This window comes from Anabrus simplex, chromosome 8 (assembly GCF_040414725.1).
Source record: "Anabrus simplex isolate iqAnaSimp1 chromosome 8, ASM4041472v1, whole genome shotgun sequence".
NCBI lineage: Eukaryota > Metazoa > Arthropoda > Insecta > Orthoptera > Tettigoniidae > Anabrus > Anabrus simplex.
The window spans coordinates 83219895-83232157 of record NC_090272.1 but is presented as its reverse complement, the minus strand read 5'-3'; the positions used below and the strand labels follow the sequence as shown (position 1 = coordinate 83232157).

General features: G+C 37.8%; 1 protein-coding gene across 1 annotated transcript in view; it reads left to right on the top strand.

The window, feature by feature from the left end:
• Positions 1-12263, top strand: part of LOC136878814 (uncharacterized) — a 152955-nt gene that overhangs the window by 130404 nt on the left and 10288 nt on the right. Inside the window, exon 9 of the mRNA XM_067152310.2 lies at positions 136-205. Within this exon, the coding sequence (XP_067008411.2) occupies positions 136-205 (70 nt within the window). The remainder of the gene's footprint in view (positions 1-135; positions 206-12263) is intronic.

The following is a 12263-nucleotide window of genomic DNA, read 5'->3' as shown; positions in this document are numbered from 1 at the left end:
TATATGCTCTTTCTTTTACATTGGTAATTTGTATTGAGAGATTCTTCTTTCTGCTTGAAAAACGCATTGCATGTTTGTTTAGAGAACCTTTTTACTTTCTGGATGGTTAGGTTAATACAAATTTTGTACCTGCAGGTAACAGCATGAAGAAGTGCCGAGCCCGTTACGGCCTGGATCAACAGAGTCAGTGGTGCAAACCTTGCAGGTAAAGAATGAAGTTCCATGTCTTATTGTGGTGTTTGTTTTCCTGTGTGTGTTGTGTGAATGTTCTAGGTTATGGAAGGAAAGAAAATGCGTATTCTTTTTCCTTTTGTGTTTATTTTTACTCCTACTTATTTTATATTTTATTTGATTGTTATTATTTATTTGTTCTATCATGAAACAAGGGTCACTCTCAATAAAGAGGATTTGAATGTACAAGGAAAAAGCATGACTAATTTGAAGTGAGGTATGGTACAGTTGACTTCAAATAATTGATTGAAATGAAACTGCACTCCAAGAAAGTTTCTTCATTATAGTTTCTTATGTATTTCTTTTTAATCAACAAGATATTCGTTAGAAATAAGCAGTTTGCTTGATTAAACGAGTTATCTTCCATGTAGTCGTTCAACTTGCTTATTTAGTCACTACTGTAAATAGTTAGTTTGTAGATTGTAGATGTACAGTACATAGCTAGGTAGCTGTAATGTGCATAATACTCCCACTATATTTAGGTTAGCCAAAGTCACTCTCCTAAACCTTATTCTGCACTTAATACCTGAATAGAATGCTATAACTTATCTCTGATTCAGATCAACTAATTTGATTAGAAGAGAGAATAAAAACTTTCTCTTAGTCAGTCAAACCTTTGATAGATATTATATTGGTCCTTGTAACAGCATTGCTTATGGTGATGCATTATAAATCAGAACAGCTAGCACTTGGGTCAGAATTTAACCTACTTGGTGGTCAAGGAAGTTGAACACTTCTTCTTGTGGCTCTCCTGTTTCTTTTATTGTTTTCCTTTTGACCCATCCTTTGTTACTTTCGGTTCATTTTTAATCGGTGTGAGGAGTCGCTAATTGTATGGGTTGTAAAGAAGAATAAAAAGACTTGTCTAGTTGTAGAACAGAAACACTAAATTGCTCTTATAGTCAGAAAAATCTAAGAAGTGTCATTTACAAATTGCTTTACGTCGCACCGACACAGATAGGTCTTATGGCGACGATGGCACAGGAAAGGGCCGACAGTAGGATTCGAACCCACTATCTCCCGAATACTGGATACTGATATAGATGTTGATTCTCATAGGGAATCTGAAATATTTGTCCCGAATGAGTAAATATCCAATAACAGACCATTTATATTGGTATACTGGATACTGGTCGCACTTAAGTGGCTGCAGCTATTGAGCTCGGTAGAAATGTCATTTATTCTGGTGTGAAAAATTAGAAAAGAAAAGAAAAGTGACATATATAGTCAGAAACATGATAGAAGCGCAAATATAGTTCTTCAGGGCATGGGAACAAAAACAGATATCTCAGAGTTTGTCTTGATCATTGAGTAGAATATTTGTGGTTCCTTTTTCTATTTTTATTCTCTGCATTGTCAAATTGTTTATCTATACTCCATTTTGAAATAAAAAAATTATGCTACCATTTTGGTACTTTCTGATATTAATGAAAATGAAGGATTACTTTCATGGAGGACATGAGTGACCCTTATTTTTGCCCACTGTTTCTTGTGCCACGCGGGTTTGTGTTTAGTTAACATTTGGTGTCATCTTATCTATGTGGAAAGACTGTGCTAGATGTAGTCGTGAGAAGACACTTTGGTGTTTTTTACATGTCAATTTTTTCTCTTTTTATTGAATGAGAAAGTAAGTTAATCATACATAATCTCGTGATCAGTGTTTACAATGAACATTTAGATATTTACTTTTTTTTCCCTTTATTTCATTAAATGTGTGTTGAACGTGCAATAATAATAATAATAATAAAAAAGAAATTACTTGTTTACTGTGTAGTTTAGTAAGATATGTGGTCATTTTTCTATATTTGACCACCATCTTTCTAAATTATAGAAGTAGAAATTATTGAAGCATGTATGAGAAGAAAGAATTAAATGTCCATTCAAGAAATCGTTCATTGAGACATAATTGATCAGAGTTTTAATTGTAAAATAATTTGCAAGAAAATGTTATATTGGAGAAGAGTGCTGTTTTTCTGATTCAGAAAATGTGTCTTCCCACAAAGAGAAGAAGCCCAAGTTTAGATTTCTTGAGTTAGCTTCTACCCTGCGTTGTTTCATAGAGTCAGTAGTTCATTCACTGCAGTGAGAGCCTCAACCAAGTTCTTGCGCGTAGATAGACCACAGTTTAACATTAAAGGGGCATGATTTGGAATGTCACCTCAAAAATTCCTTTGTTTTTATCTTCTTCTTTCGAAAAGGAGAAACATACTGTACAAGACTTGCCAAAATTCTCCCATCTCTAGATATAACAATTATCACTGCCTTTTAATGATTTCTTAACAGGGTTACTAAATTTTATTATATTTTCTGACAATTTGAAAGAATCTTTGTCGACACATTTTCTGAAATATCAAAATCAATCCTTCTGCTCTTTAAAGCTAGGGAAGTTTCTAAAGAAAACTATTTCATGGAGTAGATGTTGAAAATTATGTATTTGATGCTCTAGTGAACCATGTGTAATCTCTACATGTTTCCACAATGCTCCATGCTTTTTTGTGTTTATTTATTTAATTTTTTTAGAAGGAATTGTTGTCATTGTTCATTTCTGTCATATTTTTTTTCGCTCTTTAATTGGAGAAGTGCCCCTTTAATGCTGACTGCTGTTTCTATCTTGTGCTGCGGACTGCAGTCCGGATGGGCCGAGCCACGGGAACCCCCCCGGGCACCCCCCTGGCCCTGGCCCCAACACAGGGCTGGGGGTCCATGCTAGTATAATTCACCATGGTAATACTGCCACTAGCAATGCTGCTTCCCCGCAAGAACCTACCTATGTTAATCTCTAGTCGATCATGAGCCTGAGGCCATCTGTGAGTCTTTATACCAACTTCCGTGCTTTACTACGAGGCATGCTGCAGTGTGCTGTGTTGTGTTTTTCTTTCTCTTTTTGTTTTATTAGTTTCAATGACTGTTTTTTCTTTCTATTTTTTTAGTAGATTTGATGTTTTCTCCTGTTTCTAAATTACAGCTGTGGAGTACTGTTTTACACCCTCGTGAACAGATTTGTTATCCACTCTTGTCTTCATCATTTTATTTGGAATGAGCTTTTTATTTCTTGTTAGTTTTGTGTGGTATTCCAACAATTTTTGTTATGACATTAGGCAGTATGTTGACAGTAGTTAGAACTGTGGGTTTGTTACGATGTCGGACACACTTCTTTTTAAGACAGTTAGCACAAACTTTTCTGCAGCACCTTGATGTGAAATGTGGGATGTCTTGTTATAGTTGGTTTGTATCCCAGTAGAAGATCGTTTAGCCTCTTTATTTGAATTATTGTATCATGACACAGCTTGTTAATTAATTAAAACTGAATATGTTTCTTGAGAAGGATAATAAATTAATTTAAATTTTATTTGGTTGCATAAAATTTATCACAATTGTTTATTTCAAGGTAGTTAAGAAACAATTTCAAAATAGCTTCTCACTACAGTGCCGAGTTACACATCCACCGTGAAGATTGTTAAGAATGATATGGTTCTGTATGGGCGGGAACCAGGAAGGATTACATATCCCATGCATCTGCATGATTCTTTTTTTCTCAGTGCAGTAACTATATGGATACTAATAATTCTTTTCAGATAATTGCAGGCATGATTTCTTTGTAACCTTTCTATATTTTCAGAACTTAGACCTGGTTTGTGTATATGTTCTGCTGTCTTTATGTTAAATGCCACTGATTATTTTTAATTTTGCTCTTTGGACTTATGTTTTTTTGTTTTTTGTTACATATTATGATTGGAATATTAACATTAGCTAATAGCCTGTGGCTGTAATTTACTTATTTTTTACTTTAGATTTAAATTTAATTCTAATAAATGTGTCTAGAGGATGTGTGAAAGGTGATGAATGTTTGAGAAAATGTGTGCATTGTATGTAAGTTAGTTTTAATATCTTGATGAATGCATGTATTTCCTAATAACTTCATTGATGTTTTTAAATTTTCAGGCATGCATAAGCACAATTTGGTAGTTGTGTGTTTTATACAGATCTAGTACACAGAAGCAACCAAAGGAGGTTCACCTGGAAATATTTTACTATAATGACATTCTAGTTTTGCAGTATTAATTTGGTAATGCAGTTTAGCTTGAACTTCCGGATAACATTATACCGTATTCTATAGTTCTTCAATTGAAAATGAAATGGCGTATGGCTTTTAGTGCCAGGAGTGTTCAAGGACGTGTTCGGCTCGCCAGGTGCAGGTCTTTTTTGATTTGACACCCGTAGGCGACCTGCGAGTCGTGATGAAGACGACATATTCAACCAGTCTTCGTGCCAGCGAAATTAACCAATGATGGTTAAAATTCCCGACCCTACCAGGAATCTAACCCGGGACCCCTGTGGCCAAGGGCCAGCACGCTATCCATTTAGCTATGGAGCCGGACGGTTCTTCAGTTAGTCTAACTTCAATGAAAATCATATCTTGTTCACTACAACGGTGTTTTATATATATATATATAATATATATATAATATATATATATAATATATATAATATATAAAATATATAAATATAAATATATATATATATATATATTTTTTTTTTTTAAAAGGTAAATCTTGACTTCCAGGGTTATATGATTTATGAATGAGGTGAAAACATACACTTTACTTGAACTTTTCCGGCCAGGAATCAAACTCGGGGACTTCAGATAAGAGGCAGGTCATCTACTAGATGACAGGTTCGAAAAGCCTTTGCTCTAGTATGAGGAAGTTATGCTTTAAGATTCAGTTCGTGTCAAGTATATTTATGGAATTTTGACCATACTTAATTCAGATTCAATTACTTATCCATCTAGAATAGGTTCAGAAAAATTCTTCATTGCTTTAACCCATTGATGCCAACTCGTGGATCAGGCCTGAGGCCATGTGTGCCTGATATTCAGCAGGACCCCAGCACTCTTTCTACTTTTCATGTGGAGATATTGCCATTGAATTGTATTTCATTGAGTTCACATATTCTTTTCTTGGTTGTCTGCATTTTATGAATGAAAGAAATACAGTATTTTCTGACTGAAAGACAGTAAAGTAGTCACTCCATGTGAGATTTGTGCTGGTCAAAGCGGAGGCAGGGCAGGTTTTTCTCCGGGTACTCCGGTTTTCCCTGCCATCTTTCATTCCAGCAACACACTCCATTAACATTTCATTTCATCTGTCAGTCATTAATCATTGCCCCAGAGGAGTGCGACAGGCTTCGGCAGCCGGCATATCTCCTATCCTTGCCGCTAGATGGGGCCTTCATTCATTCCATTCCTGACCCCGTGGACTTTCATTTTTCAATTACTATGCACTGTGCCTAACTTATTATTTGTAGATAACATATTAGTATGGGGCGGAGACTGAACAGCAGGTGCAAAGCGAGATTGATGTTTGGAACCAAGTAATTGAAGAATGGGGAATAGAAATAAGTAGCGACAAGAGTATGTCTGTAGTATGGATGGAAGAGGAGTTGTAAAAGTCCAAGGAGAGCAACTGAAGGAGAGCATTTTAAATACTTGGGGTGTCACAAGACATGACTGTAACTCACGAAATTCCCAACAGAATACAATTAGCAGGAAAGATTTATCAGAGAACCAGAGATCTGCTTTGAAATGATCAGGTACCAAGACAATGTAAAGAAGCTCGGTATAAAATATGTTTTGTGCCCATCCGCACATATGGAGAAGAAACATGGGTTACATCATTGAGGAAGGAAAGTGGACTTCAAGGAATGAAAACGAAGTTCCTAAGAAGTGCATTAGGAAACACATAGAAAAATCCTATAAGAAATGAGGAGATTAGGGCTAGGTTTGCAACAAAGAAGTTACTGGATAAAGTAGAAAGATCCAGAATGAAGTGGTTTGGTCATGTGAAATGGATGGAAGAAACAAGACCTACTGGTGACCATAATAGTATGTGTAGTAGTGTTTAGAGGTTGTTTATGAAATAATCAATAGACCTACAGAAAATGACGTTACGCCATCATTTTCCTCGCTTCATTTCACGTTGTGTCATATAGGTTTAGAACTTTTAATTTCTATTTTAATATTTTTTATCGCAGCTGAAATTCAAAAGGTGTTCATTTTTAAGTGTGTTTCAGCCATGCGCCAATTTTAAGACATTGTTTCTCCAAAATCTGCCATCTGGTCAGATTAAAATTTTAACACAATGTATAATGGGATATTATATTGTTTATAAATTTCATAATTTTATATTTCCAGTTATCAGTTAATTTTGTAAGGTAACATTTTCTCAGCTCGGGGTGGTTGGAAAATTGTGTTCTTGGTTGCGTTGTGATCTTTTTATATCTATGGTTGTGCTGGATGACTGAGGAATGCGTAAATTAATTCCCTTTCTTTATATTAGTTTGTTTTTGTATTTGGTAGAATAATATGGATGAGTAGCTGGTCGATGTAGGGAAAGTCGTGCGACGTTGCCGTGATAGCCCGGGATACCGCACCATGCCATGCCTCGCTTGGAGTGAAATCTTCTGATTACAAGTTGCCTGTACAGTAACATTAGCTTCACAGTTTATTTAAAAGTTTCCTCCAGTATTTAATAATTACCTGTGATTAGCTTTGAAACAAATGGTATTAAGAGATCAAGAAAAACATTTCCCATAATGGAATAAAGACAGGCACAGATGATAAGTGTCTAAAGTACATATACACTAAGGATGGGACAAATGGTTATTTTCCAGTATCATGTTCCTGTGTATCTGTTACACTGTAGTATTAGGTTGGAGTATTGGGATATAAAAGTAACATAATACAAGTTGCAGGTGAACTTTTGGAAGGAGCGTCCCTTATACCTGTTGTCTCTTGTAGCCCCTAACCGCACCTTAGTAAGTACTTATAAATAGCAATACTATATCTTCATCTCGCTTTCATCTCTCCCACTGTCCCTTTTGCCAGCTCGTTACATTCTTAACTATTCCTAGAAAAATATTTGCAAGGACCCATTTACATTCCGAGAACCAATACTTCGAAACCTTCATTTATAAAAAGCGCCGTGGCTGCTATGTGCATTCATAGATGTCCAAGGATCTGTAGTTAAACAAACACTAGGACCAGACTATAAAATATGTTGATGAACGAGTGTCATACAATTCATATGCCGCCGGAATGGGTCATGAGGAAATAGCCCTACCAGGCAAGACGTAAGCAGATTTTAACCCAGTAATTTTTGTTATTTGTTTTTTTACGTCGCACCGACACAGACTGATCTTACGCTGACAATGGGATAGGACAGGACTAGGACAGAAACAACCGGGGCCTTAACTGAGGAACAGTTCCAGCATTTGCTTGATGTGAAAATGGGGAAACCACCGAAAACCATCTTGAGGACTGCCAACAGTGGGGTTCGAATCCACCGTCTCCTGAATACAAGCTAACAGCTACGTAACACAAACCGTGTAGCCAACTCGCTCTGTAAAGCCAGTACAAAAGGCTCCCATATCGTCTTTCGTCATATACAGAAGGTTGTGGATATGTGGTACACAACAGTGTAAGTGGTTTGTCTAGCGTCTTTTCTTTTTTCTTCTGTATATCACTCCTTCTCTTTTGTACTGGTAAAAATTCTGATAGCTTTTGCAGCACTGCCACACAAGTTGCAGTCGATGGCGACAGATTCAAGTGATGGGACTTGCGATAGCTCTTCAGGACCTGATATTTGAGTACCATGTACAGTATCAGAACTACTGTATATGAACCGGTAGAATTTTTAAATTTTTAAAAAATTATTATTATTATTATTATTATTATTATCATTATCATTATTATTATGCCTCCGTGACTGAGGTGGCAGCGCGCCGGCCTCTCACCGCTGGGTTCCGTGGCTCAAATCCCAGTCACTCCATGTGAGATTTGTGCTGGACAAAGCAGAGGCGGGACAGGTTTTTCTCCGGATACTCCGGTTTTCCCTGCCATATTTCATTCCAGCAACACTCTTGAATATCATTACATTTTACCTGTCATTCTTTAATCATTGTCCCAGAGGGGTGTGACAGGCTTCGACAGCCGGCACAATTCCTATCCTCGTCTTGTCGCTTACAAGGGCTTCGTTCATTCCATTTATTATTATTATTATTATTATTATTATTATTATTATTGGGTACCTTATTTCAATGCGTTTCTAGAAACCGTTTTCCTGTAATTGAGTTTTTGTCCACATTAATCATATTGGATGTAATACATCCACTCATTGTCCAGAACACGGAGTGAAACTCGAGATGCAAGGTGGGAAGACCACGTGTAACTATTCTGAGTAACTACGCTGCTGTACGTATTACCACCAGTAAGCCTAATACAAAGCACTTCGAATAACTAAAGAATACCTGTAACCGACCAGCAAGTAACAGGATCTGGAACAGGATAGGAATATCGGTATTGCCACTAAACTGTTACAAAATTATCGCTCGCGCCTGCGCAAGAGCATGCGCTTAAAGCGAGCTGCTATGCTTCCTAATATCCGTTAGCCAATCAGAAACTCCCTACCCTTCCCTTCGTTTCGCTGAGACAGTTACTTTTGTATTAGGGTCTCCGGTGGATCATAATATTTCTGGAACAGCTTACTGTTATGGATTAGGATACAGTACCATGTTAGGATATGTAACTCCCATCTCGAATATACACATAGGTACTACATGTTCATAAATGTGTGTTATGAATACTGTAGGAAAATATGTAAAACACAGCATAAAGCTAGGCTTGCCAAGCAATTAATGCGTAGATATAATATGCACTCTCATTGTTTTAGTTGTGCCAAATCTCTCGATCACTTGCTTAATGAAATTTGGAATTCCATTAACACTTTTCCTCCACTTTTGTCACTAAACACTTGTGTACTGCTTAAATCAGATCTTGGAGGGCCAAACTCTTAGCTGAAATTCTGTCTTCATAAGTTAATGTTTTAGACAGTAAGTACAGTATTTTATTTTGTTCATTTTCTGCACTATACACAATATAAATTGACTTTGAACTCACCTCAGTAATAAACACTAACTCTGCCAACACGTTCCAGCACTAGGACTATACTAACAACAGAATATTTGTTCCCGAATATCTGAAGTTCCAAGTTAACAAAGGAACCATACCATTACACAGACCACAAGGGGTGGAAGTTGTATGCAGGATCCAATGAACTGTCTGCTTAACTTCCCCATTTGTAGAGCTACTCTTCTTGTTCTCACCCACAGTTTGCTCAGGACCAGGACTATAGTGTTACATTGAGTCCCTCCTCCAAGAGACAGCTGCCAACAGAATGCAGAGGACTCCTGCTCTATGTTCACACAGAACTGTGACCACTAGCTGCGATACTGTATTTATAGGCCAGATTTTACAGTTGATGAATACCGGTCAATGTTATTATGATATTACAACCTATATATAATTTATTGAGAACTGAAAATTAATAAAGTAAAATATTTATGCACATAGATTGTGATATGGGCTCATGCCCCTTCATGGCGTCCATATTGGTGAATTTTTCAATCAGTTTTGAACATTAGTATAATGTTTGTTTGTGTTAATCACAGCAAATGGAAATATAAGATGGTGGAATTGTAAAAGTGAACGTCTACTATCTCGGTAATATTTATAAAATATGTTTCATGAAGCCTGCCTGGTGGCCATGATCTTTAAGTTGTCACCCATTAATATCTGACCCTGTGGTTAACTGGCTTGAGTCCTGTTAGTAGAAAACATTTTCACCATCAGAATGTTGGCCTGCAAGGTAGGAGAGGTGGTGGTAAACAATTTCTAATTAGATTCCATGTCATAACCATGGGTTCAATTTCCAAACCTCTCTGCAATAGTCTTAGAGTGAGGGCATACGCTGCTAACGGTAATTTGTCCATCAGGTGGGGATGTTAAGCCTTGAGCAGATCTCTTGTGTTATTGTACAAGGGTAGGTTATGCGCCAACACTGGGTTTCATCGTATCCCTACCTCATCATCATAATTTTGTACGAATAGTTAGGATCAGGTGGGACGATAACGAGAGCACCGCTTCAAACTTGACTGGTTGGCAGAAGCTTGATGCCCTATGCGCTTCAAAGATGGTGATAATGATAATGTAGAGTATCAGCCCATTCTTGCCTAGGTTGTCTTGTGGTCCATTTCCGAAGACTTTCGGCCACAATACCTTGTAATTTTCTGGAGCCACTCGGTCGCAAAATGTCCTTATTGGTGACTTGGTCGTGCCAAGCGGCACCCAAAATTTTATGTAAACAACGTAGGTGGAATGCATTGAGCTTTCATGCTATCTGCGCCATAATTCTCCGTGTTTCACTGGAATTGATCGCTGTTGGCAAGTTTGAGTTCAGTTTCTTTTTTGATTGTTGAAGAGGGCCAAATGGGTCACAAGCACTGAAAGACTGCTGAAGCTTTATCAGTTCTGTAGCCGACATCTAAATTTAAACTGCTATCTTGCGATATGACACTTCCGAAGTAAGGTAATTGTTTCATGTGTTCGACTGGCTGCTGCCCAAGGTGATTGGTGTGATAGTAGCAATCTGCTTTACGTCGCACCAACACAGATAGGTCTTATGGTGATAGTGGGATAGGAGTGGAAAGGAAGCGGATGTGGCCTTAATTGAGGTACAGCCCTAGCATTTGCCTGGTGTGAAAATGGGAAACCACGGAAAACCATCTTAAGGGCTGCCGACAGTGGGGTTCGAACCCACCATCTCCCAAATGTAAGCTCACAGCTGCGTGACCCTAACTGCACGGCCAACTTGCTCAGTGTGTGAAAGTAGCCTGATTACCAATCAACATGGCTTTGTCTTAACATTAATGATGTGCAGTCCAACATTTTCAGCCTGGGTGTCTAAGCTATTAGTCATGTCTTGTAGATAAGTATTGGTTTCCACCACCAATGCAAACGTCTTCGGCAAAACCAAGGTCATTGACCTGCGTGAGGTCAATTCACAAGATTCTAGCAGGCCCATTCAGTGCCTTCCACATAAATACTGTAAACCGATGGTGAGAAGAAATAGAAAGGGGGGTTGATCATAGGCCACATGTACAGTTTAACAAAATTGCATAAAATTTAATATCTTGTGAAGTTTGATGACAAAAGAAGTTTTAAACTAACACTTCTAACCCCTTCAAAAATGCAGATAATTTAAGAGCTGCATTACACAGTGGATGAAAGTGATTCAAATGTGACTGCTCTGGAAATGCAGTAGTCTGTTTAAGAATGTAGTTTACAATCAGTCACTTTTATATTATGTTATTGCTTAACCAGTGATAATGTAATGTCGTATGGCTTTTAGTGCCGGGATATCCCAGGACGGGTTCGGCTCGCCAGGGGCATGTCTTTCTATTTGACTCCCGTGGGCGACCTGCGCGTCGTGATGAGGATGAAATGATGATGAAGACAACACATACACCCAGCCCCCGGGCCATTGGAATTAACCAATGAAGGTTTAAATCCCCGACCCGGCCGGGAATCGAACCCCGGATCATCTGATCCGAAGGCCAGTACGCTGACCATTCAGCCGAGTTGGACAGCTGATCTTGTTGTTCCTGTATCTAGCTGAAAAGAAACATATGATGAAATGGTACATGGAACTTTTCAAGAAGCTGCTAAACTGTGCTACAGTAACTCACTTACAATTTATAGACATGTGACAGGAAAAAAGACAGATCTCAAATCAGAATCCAATTAGTGGAGGAGATGTTTACCAAAACTCTCATGGCAGTCATAAATTAGAGCTAGGGAAATGTCCTTCAGACAACACACTGCCAAGGCCAACAGAGAACTATTTCATAAGACAAAAAGTCTTAAGCTGGATAGGATATGCATCATGTTGATCAATCATGGGAAAGAAGACTTTGGTATATTGTTACTAGAAGTGTGATGTAGGTTTCTGCATTGAAAAGTGTTTCGTGCTGTATTGCACCAAACTGAATCTCTACTGAACGAGGCAAGATCTGCATGGCAAAGGGAAGGAGTGTACATTCACGTGAAAGGCCAAGTCGTGGACAGTGAAACACACCTCAGATTATATGGACTCTTTCTCAAGAACTAATCATCTTATTAACCTGGGATTTGCGTT